We start from the raw sequence: 16,576 nt of genomic DNA on the forward strand, positions 1-16,576 counted from the left end.
CTCTCTCCCTCTCTAAAATCCATAAAAACATATTTTTAAAAAATTTGTAACAAATTCATATGGTTACATCACAAACTACTCAATAGATCAATTCATTTTTTCTTAGCTTGATTTATTATAGAATTCAAGTTAGAATTGACATTGACAGGTAGCCTCTTTCATGCAAATAGGTTACTACCAACCAAGCTAAATAAAAATGAAATATAAACATAATCCACAATCCTTCTTTTTTAAGAGTGCTTGCTATGTATAGTTCATTGTCACCATAATCCCTGAAATGTTTTAATTTTTTAAAAGAATTAATCCAATCCTTAAAAATTAATTTTCCATAAAAAATAGGCTTATTTATCCTCTGAACACCATTTATCTTATAAAACTGGTGCTAATTTACCCTCCTTCTCATGGAGGAGGATTATATTATGAGAGACAACTACCTCACAGAAGTCCCAGGTTTGACCATTCAAAGAGTCCTGGTAGCTGAACAATATAGCTCCATCTCCTCCCTCTCCCATGAACACCACTGCTTGCTGCCTCAGCCTTGTTTTTACATACAATTATTTGAGAAACGACCATATAGCAACTGAGTACCTAATTAGTGAGTTTTTCTCATTCTCTTTCAGGTTTGTTCCTCTGTTCTGATCCTTTTCTAGATAATCCGAGGCTAACTTTCTCTAGAGTCACATAATAAGCCCCCACCTATTTTGAGTCCCATGAGGGCCTTGTTCCATGGACAACATGCCGTCTGGCCAGGAACCTGATTGGTTAGATGGTGCTGCTGGGCCATAAGGACTGACCCCCATTCCCATGGGAATTTCACCAGGCCCTGGGGGGACAAAAAGAATAAATTTTCAAATAAGCCAATAGCAAAAATTACTCTAAAACATCTAATTTTCTTTTTTATGAAGGGGATGCTTACGCATTTGAAGCATCTGCTGATGTTGCTGTTGCTGTTGATGTTGCTGTTGCTGTTGCTGCTGTTGCTGCTGCTGCTGTTGCTGCTGCAACATTGGTCTTGCACCAGGAATGCTATTGGACCGAAGAGGCAAGGTGGGCATCGAGCCACCCATTGTAGGTCTGGGTAAAGAAGCATTAAAATCTGCTCCTGGTCTTCCCATGGAATTTGAACTCATGGATTCCATCCTACTGGCCTTTGAGTTTGACAAGCCCCAGTCTCCAGAGGAAGGAGTCTGATTCATAGTCACGTTTCTGTTTGGTCCACCTACAACAGGTAGAAAGGATTAGGTCTTTTCCATATTATAAGAAATCCTTCTTCTATCAAATAGGTAAAGTTATCATATACAACATTAGCCAGTACAAAAAAGTACTTTGTCATCCTAAGAATAGGGCTAGCTAGTTATTAAGACATTTTTCATGGGTCACTATGTATTCAATTACAGGTTAGAAAATGTCTTAGACCAAAAACCTCCTGAAAAGTTTAAATAACCAAGACATAGATTAAATGAAGGAAATACTCATGAAAGAAACATTATGCTACTACTTTTATTCAAAAACCTATTACTTAATCCCAGTTACTTAACTGGTTTTAAGTGTTAAATTTGCTTTTCCCAAAAGAAAATTTTAATCACAAATACTAATTAGAAATAACATACCCATATTTGAACCATAATTTTCCTGACTATCCATCATTCTTGGATTCCCACCCAACATGGGTTGCTTTGGTAACATGGGGAAAGCAGTGATATTCTTTACTGGAGGACTTGAGCCAACAGAAACAGGGCTATCTAGAGACACTGCTCGGTTGTATGGAGGACGAATGGACTGAACAGACTGTGGACTCCTCAAACCTGTTGTAAACACAGAAGCACAATACATATAAATATCCTCTGATGATTCAATACATGAATAATCAAGAATAAGACATAAATACAATACCACCCACCCAAGAATGTCTTTCTTACTAAAACAAACACTGTCCTCCTTTACAATATAAACACTAAATAAAAAAAAATTTAAAAACTTGTATTCCAAGCAAAGTAGAAACAAGAGCCTCAATGTTGGCTGAAGTAGTGGGCAATGATCTATAGCCTGATATGGTCATTCCTATTCCACTTCACTTAATACTGAAAATGTTACCAATGTTTAAAGGTTCTTCCCTTATGTCTATATATTAAATGGCTTCTCTGTTTAAAATTTTACAAGTAGGTATAACCAGGTAAGTTGCGTTCTAATCCAACAAGGAATGAAACATAAAATTTCCTAACCTTTTTCTTTTTTTCCCAGTCTATTTCATTGATCTGATTATCCATTTCAATTTAGGAAATAGTGCTAGTGAAAATGAATAACCACCATTCAGATAACTGTGAATTATTCTTTTTCAATTGATACATACAATATATCTGTATTAAATTGATGGATAAGGAAAAGACATGGCTATAGAAGAGAAGCTGGAACCAGCAAACACCAAATAAGAAGAGTCTCATAATTAATGACAAGATTCCATAAGTATCGAAGGACAGGTTTTGAGCTACAATTTTGGTTGCTTTTTAATCTGATTCTCTGTGCCTAGAAAAATATATGCCCTAGCAACTACTATTCATCTGGACCAATCAAAGATGAACATTTTCCTGAAAGTGCCATGACTACTGGCATCATATTAGTTAAAAAACTGGAAATTTTTTTTAAATAGGAAAATGTCCCCAAAGTTTTTTAAAACATGTAATTACAAATTAGTATGAGAAACTGAGAGGCATTTTGAAGTTACATATGCCAGCTGGACGCTAGTCTTAATGTAAGAGTACATGCAAGTATGCAAAAAAGTTTAAAAGGCAGCAAGAATAAAATTCTTTCTTACCCAGAGAATTAGTTCCTTGAAACATTTGTTGCTTGGTTCCCAGATTACTACCATTTGTGGATACGGAATTACTGTAAAAGTCAGAACTAGTCAGATCCCCAAGAATAGCATCTAGATTATCCAAATCTCCAGATCCCTGAAAATAAAATTTTAAAGATTAACCTATGTACATTACTAGATATATAGGTATAACCATATTCATTGGAAGAAAATAGATAAAATGGGTGAACAAGTAAAATACAATGGTTACCTGAAACGGTAACTCTCAACTTAAAGGCTGGCTAGTTATGACCTCCCCTAGTCTTCTTCCATGAAAGAACAATATAAACTACTAAGACAAATCCCTGGTTTTGGAGCTGCTTTCAAAGGGGCATTTCCTTAATTTGCAGTAGGTATTTAATTCTCAAACTGTAGAACGTTTCCCAGCTAACTTTAGTCAGGATCAGTAGCAGACATAGATGTCTGCATCTACACATACCTTCTGAAAACAAGTATGATTAATAACAAAAGCAACAAGCTGATATTCAACACAGTATTCATAGGCATGCTTTAAAAGGAGCTTTTGGTCAATAAATTTGGAGAATACTAGGTTAAATAAAGTTAAATGGACATCCTAACAGTAGGACTTTTCCAAGACTTTAATTTTCTCAGGCACATATTAACGTCTCCCAGAATAGTGTTCCTCAAGCAAAGTTTAGGAAGTGCTTATATAGAATGTGATCGTGTACATAAAATGTGATTTTAGGTAAAAATCAAAATGCTGTTGCTTAATATAAATCCTCACCCCCACTCCCCTGGTTTCTTTCTACTATGCCCTAATGACCCAATCTGCTCATTCTAACAATAAACACCTCCATGAAAAATTTCAAATTGGCTGGTAACAAGTTATAGTCACATTTTAAAATATATAACCTGGTATTTCTAAATTGCATCATAATACACTTTACTGATGCCCAAAAGAATTACAAAGAAATGATAACTCAAGATTAACTTCCATTAAATAAACATAAAATACAAGATAAGAATTTATGTATAAAACATTGTCTTTCTAACACAGAAATGCAAGGATGAAACACAATGACTAAGCTGGAATATATAGAAAACGAATTACCTCTTCATTTGCTTCTGTCTTAATTTTAGCGTCTTTCTCTTGGCTCGAGCTAGGCACGGTGGAGCTGCTGCACTGACTCATTTTGTTGTCTACTCCCTCCACTTTGGGCTGTACTTCTTTAGAGAGTGTGTCACTAGGATCGTCCCTGTCTAGCAGGTATCTGAGCAGGGCATTATTTTCCTTCTTCTTAGGACTTAGTTGCTCCTGCTTGACGTTTCCTTCCACACAGAATGTTGCACTGCTAGTGTCTTTTCCAGTGGCTTCTGCGGTGATCTTGGCCACTTCAGCTGGTGAATTGCCATTCTGCAGCAACTTGTGCAAAATCCGGTGCTTCTCTTGCAGCAGTGACCCATGCATACTGGATGTGGAGGACACTCCTCCAGATGTTGAAGAGGAGACCCCAGAGGGGCTGGTGACACTAATGGAAGAGTCTTTACAACTTGAATCCAGGGGGGAGTTGGTCAAAGAGGAATGACCCCGGTCATCAGAAGAACAGGTAAGTAACTGCAGTAATTTTTTATGACCTTTGCTTTCCAGAGGACCCCGCTGATTCTCTGATCCTTCAACGCTGCTCTCCTTACTGTCTTTGTCATTGAGGTGATCCCTGCTATTTGACTGACACATTGAACTCTCCACTGGATTCTGGTCACAATACAAGCTTAAGGGACTTTTTGAATCCTGACTGTTCACTTTACTTGGTTGAGTTATATTCATATTGGGAGAGTTGTCCAATTTAGGGCCTGGTGAAGACAAAGTAGATAAAAGAGACGTCCCCACACCCTCACTGATAGCTTGAAGGGCACTGAGCGAGCTGCTGGAAAAGCTGTGGCTCCCAGTATTGCCCGAAGATCCAATAGGAGAGTGCACACCTGGATTTGGAGAAAAATGAGGAAAAGAAATAGACTATCAAATGCTGTAAAACAAAATACCACTTAACTCTTCAGAGTTTCTATTATAAAATAAATTAACTTCATAAGAATTACAGTGGTCTGGAAAGAAAGGGATTTCTGAAAAAGAAAAAAAGAAAAGGAAATGCCAACAGGAATACCTGCAACAGGAGAAAACTGATGTGAGGCCATCTTCGGACTCCCGCGGTTACGAGGAGAAATCATGATATTCTGCTGGTTGGAGCCAAGACCAGGACTCCCATGTGGGGGGCTACTCATGTTGAGACCATAGTTGTTGTTCTGGTAGGAAGATGGTGACTGCATGGCTGGCCCAGGGTTCATTGTGGCTATGTTACTGGAAGCCCCATACCTAGCTCCACTCATTTGCCCTGTGGTGCCAGGGTCAGCCAAGCCATAGGCCCTGCTGTTCAGCATCTGTAAGCCTTGGTTTGGTGACATGCTCATGCCACCTACCGAATTACATCCAGCCGCTGGAGGTCTAATGCCTTGTCCAACAGGATTTGGGTTCTGTCTATACCCATTCTGTTCCCTGCAAAAAAAAAGAGAAAAAACTGACAGGCATGCGTTAAAGCCCTGAATCAGATTTTCAAAAAAGGATGAAGTGCCCAGGAACTTAACTTCTTAGGCATCATTCTGATACCTAGGGACAATTCCAATCTAGATATTGACCATTTATTAACCTAATGATATACTCTTTAATAAGCCACAAAATCTAAATGAGTGACACCACCACAGCACGGCAAAGGGCCAACAGCTATGTTAACTGGAACCTCAGCAAGGCTCTACTCGAGTTGCTGTCCACCTTGGTGTTAACCTGGAGATGCCAGCAAACTGCTCGATAATGAGTGATACTCCTCTAAGTGTTGTTCATTTACCATTAGCAACAGCAATAGTAACTATTCTTAAAGTCTACCTTCAAATTTTAAATTCGACCTTAGAGCAATTTAATATATCATTGAAAATGAAAGGTAACAGAGGTTGTCAGATTTTATTTGCTCTTTTATCCACTAGCCTTCCCAGTTCCGAGATTTCCCAGGAAGTAATTATTAATGAACAAATACCATTTTCACATTAAAATACAACCTTAAAGAAAACCTATAATCTAGGAATCTAAACTTACTGGTAAATCCAACATCCTTCTTGCTTTTACTCTTGTTAAATTTTTTCTCTTTTTACATTAATAAAACATCTTGAGAACACTGCTGCATTTAATATGAGAATATACAGTTAGTTATCTATCATTACCTCTGAAGAAAGTGGGTTGAGACAAAACCATGACGATCATTTGTTACAGGATTTCGGAAGAGTTTGCTTTTTGTTTGTGCAGTCACTATAGTTCCATCAGCCAAAGAGAATCGATACACTGGAGTTTCTGCATGGCCATGAATATAAGCTGTTGGAGAAAATACCCTGTTACTAATAACTACAATTACAAACAGATACATATAGAAAAGAAATATACTTCAAATGCAACATTTCCAGTGAAAGACTGGATCAGCACCAAAATTATGAACAGGCTAAACTAAGAATGCTCAAGAATAATTTTCCTATCCCACAGGCACAAAACAACAACTACGGTCATGTTTGTACTTCTACTTTATAGCACGCCAAACAGAATGACAAACAATATCAAGAATCTTCCTTAAAATTCTTTACCTTCTTGATAGTGACGTTTCTGAGACCATGACTGCCCATCATTAAGACTAAAAAATCTCTGGATACACCTTCGAATTATATCTTCAAAGCCAGGTCTCATAGAGGATCTCAGTGAATTTGTATCTATATTGACAAGTTTTCCTATTAAACAGAAAATAAGAATTTAAATCCAACCAACAAGTATTTACTGGTTGCATATTACATGGCTTCCCACTAAAAAAATAAAGACACTAAATCTTTGTTCCACCATCTTTGATCCAAATTTCCGCTGTATCCAAACCTTTTCTCTTTAACCAGTTAACTGCCACGTGTCCAAAATGGAAACCATCCCCACATGCCACGATATTTTGAATTTAATTTTAAAAAATCAATTTGCAATGAATATTACAAAATAAATATATCACTCACAATTCGGGTGTTCTTGAATATTTTCAGCTGAAAATTCTCACACACAAAAATGATTTTAAAGTTGGTCAGGGCTGCCACTTAGGGAAAACATTTTTTTATAGATGTGCGAGGCATGTGAGGAAGGTCCACCACTTGCGACTACAGATGCTTATGGCATACAATGGGTTAAAGACACAGTCCTTCAGGAAACTCTTACATTAAATGTTTTGCTATATCTATACTAATAAAAGGGTAATATGCTAAATAGACCAGGAGACCTTCCAGACATCCTTCCAGACAAAGCCATAGTGGCGGGGCAGAGGCGGTTAAGGGCGAGCAGGCCGGCAAGGGGGGACAATTGGGGGCGAGCAGGCTGGCTGGCAGAATGGTTAGGGGCAATCAGGCAGGCAGGCAGGTGAGCGGTTAGGAGCCAGCAGTCCCAGATTGTGAGAGCGATGTCCGACTGCCGGCAGGTGGACATCCCCAGAGGGGTCCCAGATTGGAGAGGGTGCAGGCCGGGCTGAGGGACACCCCCCCACCCCTGTGCAGGAATTTGTGTACTGGGCCACTAGTAGACTATAAGAGTGTATCACATATCTCTTTCTACTTTCTGAATGTACAGAAAGTTTCATGTCATCTCAGGTTCATTTTCATTTAAAGGAAAAAAAATAACACCTACCAGTAAAATTGTACACATCTGAAGATACCATCCCTGCAACTATGATCCAAGAGAAAATACCTGCCTAAACAGCTAGTAGGGACAATTCTTTCTATCTGAGAGGTGACTGCATTTTTGAACACTTAAAATCTAAACAAGGTTAACCAAGTACTCAAATCTGAAAGTTTGACAACTTTTGCTTAATATCAAATACACTAGAGATAAAATATATACAACTCAAATATGTTAAAAAATTAAAGTAGGTTTCATGATAGTCCTTAAAAACTAGCTACGCCTTTTCAAGATTTGTAGTGAATTTCTCTCAGGGCTGTATAAGAAATAGAGGAAATAATCCATGCAAAGCATTCATTACACTGGGTACAGCCTGACAGTACAGGCAGTAGAAACAGTTAACTTTTCTAAACATTTCCTAAATGAACAAAATGTATATATGCAATACACCAAGTTTTTACCTGAAAGATCATGTCTAGTAATAAAGCTCTCAGGGTTTGATGGAAATGCTCTTTCTCCTGTAGTAATGCGGCGTGCCACACAGATCATACAGGATTGCAAATCTACAATAAAATTTAACCAGGTAAGAAATCTATATAACCATTAAATATAGCTGTTCAATAGGTAAGAACATGAAATTCAGTAAAAAGAATTGTAACAATGGAAATTATAAAACTACAAGTTTGGCTGCTATTTGTTTCATAAACATCACAAATATGTGATCACTCTTACCTTCCCCTTCCTCCATCATAGCTCGTGGCTGAGACAGGGCAAAGCACTGCATGGTTTCATATCTCTGGCGCATTTCAGGACTAGTGTTCATGTCTTCCACAATATCATGTGGTGTTTTCATCAACATACGGCAATTAAATGTATGGCTTTTTTGTCTCTGGGTCTCATTTGTCCAGGTAACTCCATTAACTTTGGAAAATAAATTTTAAAAGTTGGCAACTCAGTCTATGACCATCATTAAGAACTCAAGCTATATTTTCTCATTACGCACATTTTCCTCAGTAAGGGCTACAACTAACATTTCAAGGTGGCAATACAGTAGAGTTTCCCCTTACCCAGTTTGTTACCCATGGTCCAAAACTCTTAAATGAAAAATTCCAGAAATCAATAATTCGTAAGTTTTAAATTGCGTTCCATCCCGCCCCACCCTGCTGGGACACGAATCATCCTTTGTCCTGCATATTCACACTGTATACTCTACCCACCTGTTAGTCACTTCACAGCTATCTCCGTTATCAGATCTAGTGTCTCAGCAGCAGTCCTTGTGTTCAAGTAACCCTTACTTTACTTAGTAATGGCCCCAAAGTGCAAGAGTAGTGATGCTGGTAATTTGGATATGCCAAAGAGAAGATATAAAATGCTTCCTTTAAGTGAAAAATTCATTGCGTATGTATAGAAAAAAACAACAACATAGTATATATAATGATTGGCACTATCCACAGCTTGATATCCACTGGGGATCTTGGATCATATCCCCTGAGGATAAAGAGGAGCTATTGTACATAAAACACTAAATAATTTTAACTAAAACAGAAACTTTGGTCATATGAAATGTAAACCATATTCTAAATTCACCAAGATCATATTTGAAAATTTTACTATTAACCACTTGCCTTTCTACACAAAAGGTACATTTAATTTTCTAAGAATGGTCAAGAAAAAAATTTTTTCAGCTTATTTAGAAAATACATATTAAAGGCCTACCTGTAGATTTTGGTAAGTTTTTAAGGAAATCCTTTCTATCTTCTTCATGCAAGATATTATAGACACTTGTGTTAACCAGGTCCTCTTGCTTATATTGCAGATATTGTGTGACATTTTCTGACACAAATACAATGTTTCCATCACGATTCACCACAAACAGGAAACCATCCAATGCCTAAAGTGGGATATGTTAATATTGGATATTATGGAATGTACCATATCCCTACTAAAGTTCATATGTTGAACCCCTAACCCTCAATGAAGACAGGGCTTTTGGGAGGTAATAAAGTTAACTAAAGTTATAAGGGTAGGGTTCTAATCAAATATGACTGGTGTCCTTACAAGGAGAGAGAGAAAAACCAAGGATGCACACACAGAGAGAGAAGGCCATGTGAGGGCACAGTTAGAAGGCAGCCATCTACACAAGCCAAGGAGAGAGGTCTCAGAAGAAACCAAGCCTACTGACCCTGATCTTGAATTTCCAGCCTCCAAAGTTGTAAGAAATAAATTTCTACTATTTAATCCACCCAATCTGTAGTATTTTATTATGGCAGCCTAGCAGATTAAGACACAGGCCTTGGTACTGAGTAGAATTTGAAAAAAAAACACAAAAAACTACTATCAGCCACCATTTTTATTAACATTAGTTCCAGGGTTTTATATATATATATAAAAGCCTAAGCAACCGTTCGACCACTCAACCGGTAGCTATGACGCTCACTGACCACCAGGGGGCAGACGCTCAATTCACAGGCATAGAAATAGAACAGACTGATGAATCTCAGAGGGAAGGGGGAGAGGGGAGGGCAGGAAGAGATTAACCAAAGATCTTATATGCATACTAGAAGCCCGGTGCATGGATTTGTGCACTGGTGGGGTCCCTCGGCCTGGAATGCAGGGATTGGGCCGAAAACGGCAGTCCAACATCCCCCGAGGGGTCCCGGATTGTGAGAGGGCGCAGGCCAGGCCGAGGGACCCCACCGGTGCACGAATCCATGCACCAGGCCTCTAGTAAAAAAATAAAAAGATAATTTGAAGGAAAAAATGTATATGTCAACATAAAGTCTGAATTAATGTCTAATCTAATTTTTAAAGAATTACATCTTCAAAGCTTTTAAAAATGAAAAGAAATCATCCTTAATGCTTCCCATTTGTCCATCTGATACCAAGTCAGGCTACAAGAACTACTCTATTCCTTTACGAGAATTTACAAAGAAATGTACTAATCAACTAAAAGGAGAGGAGCAAACTAGATGAAACAAAAACGTTGACAAGTGAATTTTATGAAGGGCTTCAGGCCCTGACTTCAAGTAAGAGAAACATTATGTAAATGGTCTAAGTTAATCATATCTATTTAAGACAACTACTTAGAAAATGCACATTAAACCTTAAAAATTCCTGCCAGAAGGGAAGGCATTTTGGAGACTGGATGAAGGAATTGAGAAGTACAGATTGGTAGTTATAAAACAGTCATAGGGATGTAAGTACAGCACAGGAAATATAGTCATTAATATTGTAATAACTATATGGTACCAGGTGGGTACTAGAAATATTAAGGGGAACACTTTATAAAGTATATTGTCTAACCACTATGCTGTATACCTGAAACTAATACAAAATAATAGAATGTAAATGTAATTGAAATTTTTAAATTAGAAAAAAAACTTAAGAATATAAAATTGTAGTATGGCATATGATCAATCATGCAAAAATGCACAAAAGAGTCTGAGGGCCCTGGCTGGTATGGCTCACTGGAAAGAGCGTCAGCCTGGGGACTGAAGGGTCCCAGGTTCGATTCCAGTCAAGGGCATGTACCTTGGTTGTGGGCACATCCCCAGTAGCGGGTGTGCAGGAGGCAGCTGATCAATGCTTCTCGCTCATTGATGTTTCTAACTCTCTATCCCTCTCCCTTCCTCTCTGTAAAAAATCAATAAAATATATTTTTAAAAAAAAAAGAGTCTGAGGTAAAATATACCCTAATATTAACTTTGAAATTATGCATTACCTTTCCTCTCTTGCTTTTTTATATTTTTGTTTACTTTCTCAGTTTGCAACAACATTTTTATAAGGAGATGCTCCTCTTCCCCTGCAGGCCTTCTGAGTTCTATATTGTAAATATAAGAGCATTTTTCCATCATATTCAAAATACTAAGTTCTGTCTCATAAAAAGAAATGTCTTTCTATTCTCATTACCTAACCAAAATTTCAACAGTTTTTTTAAAATAAAAACAGCTTACTGGATAGCTAAGGCCATATACTTGCCTGAAGTAAAAGTGGTCCTAAGGAGTCTTTATCAATAACCCCCTGTCCTGTAGAAGATACATCAGCTTTCTGAACATCATCATCATTGGAAATAGCTTTTCCTAAAAAGACAGAAAACATTACTACAAAAAGCACATATACTAGTGATAGATTAAATCTACCTTCAAATAGTCCCCAGAACAAAGAGACACACACGTGCATATGCACATACACAGTATTTCCTGATATGAAAATGATACTATAATTTTTACATGTTAAAATTAAACTTCAGAGTTACCTAGGAGGGTAGAAGATAAAGATATCCTAAATTTTCTTTCATTACTAAATGTACTACTATCCCATGGCTTCCTGAAAAAGAACTAACATTTAACAGAGAGAGCAACACTGGCCTTCTTCCAATTCTCTGTTAATAGTCCTAAAGAGTAAAACTGGTCAACTCATTTATCCATTCCCACAGAGGCTAGCCTCAATTATTAGCAGCCCCCACCTAAGCAACAAGGAAACAAAAAGACAAATGTAAACAATTAACAAGTTCCTTCTAAAAGACTTGAGTGTTTTTCTTACTTTGTATTACCTTGCTCTTTTATTTGGCGTATCTGTCTTACTGTTTCCTTCAAAATTGCACATTTATCTGGTTTGACGTTGAAATTGTCAATATCACTAAGATTAGCAGATATCAGTTCAGCCAATTCTTCAATGTATTTACTCTCCTGCTCCCGTCTCCACTTTTCACCACTGCAGGTAAGACTAAGAAGAGGGGGAGAGGGGGAGACATGAATATACCTATCACAAAAGAGCTATGAGCAGAATCAGTCCCTACACAACACCATTACCTTCATATGTAAATAAACTAAATTCAGCCAATAAAACTATCAAAACATTGTGTTGAGAAGTGGTACAACATAGCATAAATTCATGTAAACCTAAATTCAAATCTACCTTTTTGTTAGCCCAGTAGCCTTGGGCAGAATTAATCTCAGTTTCATCAATCTGGAGATTGGGGATAAGTATTAATAATGAGGTTTCATAAATTGTAGATTGTTTTTATTTGCAACTATCATATTAAAACTCAAATGATGCTGACCTTGGTAAATACTTAAAAGGCTACAGAGTATCACTGCATAAAATGCAGCATTTTATTTCTATTTTTTAAACTTCTAACTACATTCAGGAAACAAATGATGAAGCCTTATAAATGCCAAAATATCAACTAATAACATGTTCTTAAAAAATATTTAAAATTCTTATTTATAATAATCTCAGTTATCTGTTCCTAACTCCTACCTCTTCCGTTGAGAAATGCTTCTTACAGTATCACCCTGTTAGTATAATATTCTCGCTTCTATCTGAATCAGCGATAAAGCCTCTATTACATCATAAAGATGTCCATCTCATCACTGTACCACTCTACTTACTATAAAGCAAAATAACAATATTAAAGCAAAGACAAAAACCAAAAATATCTAACCAGAGAATGTAAACAACAAAAAGTTGAAATGTTATCTTTAAACTAAAAAAAAAAATATGAGTAGGGGAGGAAATCTTGGTGAAGCATCAGAAAATAAATTGCCTACCCTTGTCCTGGGGTATCACATGGCAATTTGCGCTTTCGTGAATCAGGGACCAGTGGATCCAAGGAGTTTTCTCCTAATCCACTCATCGTGAATATACATCAGCAACTAAGAAAGAGTAATAAGATAAAAACGTTATAAAATATCCATGACTCTATAAAGATATTATATGCCTGAATGACTGCACATCATGTAATTCAGAACTACTTTCTCTAACTGGTTAGATAATTCTCAATGTTCTTTTTTTAAGATTTTTTTAAATTGATTTTTAGAGAGAGGGGAAAGGAGAGGGAGAGAAAGAAACATTGATGTGAGAGTGCAACATCAATCAGCTGCCTCCTGCATGCTCCCTACCGGGGATTGAGCCCACAACCCAGGTATGTGCTCTGACCAAGAATCAAACTGACAACCTTTAGGTGCATGAGACGACGTCCAACCAACTGAGCAACATGGGCCAGGGCTTGAGATTCTTTATAGCATATCAACGAGTACACGGAAGACAACCTCACAGTTCATATTCCAGTCTGATTACACAGAACGCCCAGCCCCAAGAGAGAAATGCTTCTCAAGTGCTACCAAAAATGTGTACACTCAACACCTAACAAGGAATTAGGCATCTTCTTCATACTTAATAACAAGACAAAGAGACCACCAATTCTTCAAATGATAAAATCCTGAATTTTATTTATTTCCAAGTAAGCACAAATAAGAGCTTATCATTTGGTAAGAAATGTTCCAATGATAAAAGCCTAAATTATATCAAGCTGTCTTCAAGGTAGCACATTTTTTTCTTTAGAGTATTTCATTAATATTTATCATCCAATGTGTTTTACTCCTGTTACTTCAAAATAAACCTAGATTGTATAAATACTAGTAACATGTAAATTCCACTTCATTCTGCTTAGGTGCACAATAATTAAACTCAAGGGGGAAGGGGAGATAGATTTTTATAAGATCTACAAAGCAAAATTATTTTTATGTTAACTGATGGAAATATAATATGCTTTGATTAAAGTTTCACTAATAAAGAAAATAAATGTAGGGCATTTCTTGTGGAAAAAAGAAACAGATTTTAACTGGGGAGCTCCTAATTTTAAGACATCTACTAAACCTTAACTTACTAAGAATTTTTTGTCCTAAACTCTTGTTTAGGAAAGTAATCATTGTTCTAAAGAATTCCAAGTCAACCAAACATTCCAAACTATTTTTTCTTAACATGTTAAAATGCATCTTGTAGTCTATCTACATTCTGAGACATACATTAAAGGACATAAATTTCCGCTAGGTGGCACAATACTACCAAGAAGGGAGATTAAATGAAAATGTAAAATTTCACACAAGATGCTGACCAGATTTAAAATGTGTAGCTTTTCAAAAATCAAAATTACCTGATCATTAATCAGGAGTTCTAGATTACACCATTGTCTTAACAGATGCTCTAAGTATGAAACAAATATCAACAAAATTCATTCTACCTATAATTTTGGTAGAAAAATAAAAAGGCTGAAAAGCTAAGATGTTTTAAAAACTTGGTGGGTTTTTTCCCCTCACAACATTAAGTTACAATAAAGGAACAAAAAAGAACTGAAAATAGCTTTGATTAAAAGTTGCTTAATGCTATGATTTTAAAGCATACTCGGAATACAATCCAATCACAGAAGCCTTTCAAGCCCCGGACAGTGCAGTACAGAAAATGACTACAGTGGACTTTTCATTGAATCAGAATCTAAAGGCCCAAAGTGTATTCAATATGAACTCAACCATGTAGATCTTTGAGCCTTTTTTGCAATTATTTTTCTTGTATGAAATGTTTCTACTAAAGAGTTAATCTATGCTATACTACTTAAATATATGAATATGACAATACACACTTTAAGTTTACAGTCATCCCTCAGTATCCATAGGAATTGATTCCAGAACCCCCTTGGACACCAAAATCCATGGATGTTCAAGTCCCTTATATAAAATAGCATAGAAAAATGCATATAGTCAGTCAGCATCCACAGATTCCCAATCACAGACAAAAATTATGTTGGATGCAAAACCCACAGGTACAGAGGGCCAACTATACAGTTAGGCAAGATATTCTGTGCAATTACCTCAAGTAGAGAATAGTAGCCATTTACAATAACTTTCAATGCTATCAAAATTTAATTTTACCTATGTCTATATTATTTGGAAAAAGTCAGAAGTATATCCATGATAAATCAGATTTAAAATGAGCAAGAATCTTATAGCAACTGAACAGAATTTCTCATATAAATACTGTATGTCCTTCCATACATAGTAATCAAACTATGGAACATGTTTAAGCTTAGAAATGAACAGAATAAAACAAACTGCTAGAAAATGAACATTCCTAAACTTTAATTCTGGCTAAAAAGCAGCAAAGAATTACACTTGTCATTCAGCTCAAAAGCCATGAAATTGTTCTATATGGCTTAGCAGCATTAACTAGCTTTCCTTTTGGTTATTTGAGGTTAAGACAGGAGGGAACATCTTGATTGTGTACAACAAACTAGCCAAATGGACAAGGATACAGGAAGCACTTACTCCCTGTCCAAAAGGAAAAGATATTAATCAACAAAGCTAATGTCACTAGGCAAGCAAAAAGTTATTCTGTGGGGGCCTAAGAAAAGCCATACCATGCCAAAATGGGGAGGAGATAGGTTACTAAGTAAATTTCAATAGGCATACAGACCAACGAAAATATTTTACTTTTTCTAAATTAATAAGGAAAAAGGAAGGGAACAACTTTCGTTGCTACAGTGCTGAGCATATCACATATTCTATGTAATTTCTCACAGCAACTCTCCAAGGTATGTATTATCAATCCCATTTTATAGATAAGGAAACAGCTACATAACTCTTCACTAGATCACACACAGATACTGGATGACAGAACTGAGACTGCAACTACTTCAAACTTTATAACCAACAAAATATGTATCAAATGTTTCTTGGGCATTTTATCTCACCCCCATCACCACCACCAAAAAAATAAACCTTTTATACTGTTGAATCACACTATCTCCAACCAGTTAGCCAGAAAATTTCTCAGCCCATAAGTAAGAATACTGAGAAATTATTACATCCAGGGTTAAGGTCATGCAGTATTGGGGACAGAGGCAAGGAACTGCTCAAGTTCAACAGGTACTGAATGTTGCTACTCCCCTCCAGCCCCTAAAAACTAATCATTACTCTACAAGTCACCAGATAAATTGTCCTTTGACGTAGTCTAATATTAACCATGACTCTTATTTCCACTTGAGACAAATAGTCAGTGGCTCCCACAGCAAGAAAAAAACTTGCAATCAGAAAATCACAAACTGCACCCTAAAATAGTCTTAAGTATTTTTATTCTTGCATTTTATAAGATTAAATGCTGGGGCCAAGAACTCTCTGACTATCCCCACCAGTAACTGAGTTTATTAGTCAGGCTTGTTCGCCTGAGTTATGCAAGGTTATGATTAATATGCTAAT

General features: G+C 36.6%; 1 protein-coding gene across 8 annotated transcripts in view; it reads right to left on the reverse strand.

Moving 5' to 3' along the window:
• Positions 1-16,576, reverse strand: part of NCOA3 (nuclear receptor coactivator 3) — a 97,339-nt gene that overhangs the window by 17,569 nt on the left and 63,194 nt on the right. For 7 of the 8 annotated variants that reach the window (XR_002829904.1, XM_006091328.3, XM_006091327.3 and 4 more), the window contains 14 exons: positions 13,097-13,201; positions 12,097-12,269; positions 11,523-11,623; positions 9,261-9,435; positions 8,277-8,465; positions 8,006-8,107; positions 6,488-6,628; positions 6,077-6,224; positions 4,972-5,360; positions 3,924-4,792; positions 2,813-2,948; positions 1,611-1,805; positions 917-1,219; positions 697-823 (listed from right to left, as the gene is read on the reverse strand). Coding sequence is in view for 7 of the 8 variants with exons in the window: in XM_006091328.3 (XP_006091390.1) it covers positions 697-823; positions 917-1,219; positions 1,611-1,805; positions 2,813-2,948; positions 3,924-4,792; positions 4,972-5,360; positions 6,077-6,224; positions 6,488-6,628; positions 8,006-8,107; positions 8,277-8,465; positions 9,261-9,435; positions 11,523-11,623; positions 12,097-12,269; positions 13,097-13,182 (3,134 nt within the window). In the remaining variant the exon portion in view is untranslated. Of the gene's footprint in view, positions 1-696; positions 824-916; positions 1,220-1,610; positions 1,806-2,812; positions 2,949-3,923; positions 4,793-4,971; positions 5,361-6,076; positions 6,225-6,487; positions 6,629-8,005; positions 8,108-8,276; positions 8,466-9,260; positions 9,436-11,522; positions 11,624-12,086; positions 12,270-13,096; positions 13,202-16,576 lie in introns of those variants that run through there. The other variant, XM_023756167.1, reaches the window with a different exon arrangement.

The sequence above is a fragment of the Myotis lucifugus genome, unplaced genomic scaffold, assembly GCF_000147115.1.
Source record: "Myotis lucifugus unplaced genomic scaffold, Myoluc2.0 scaffold_90, whole genome shotgun sequence".
NCBI classification, from domain to species: domain Eukaryota; kingdom Metazoa; phylum Chordata; class Mammalia; order Chiroptera; family Vespertilionidae; genus Myotis; species Myotis lucifugus.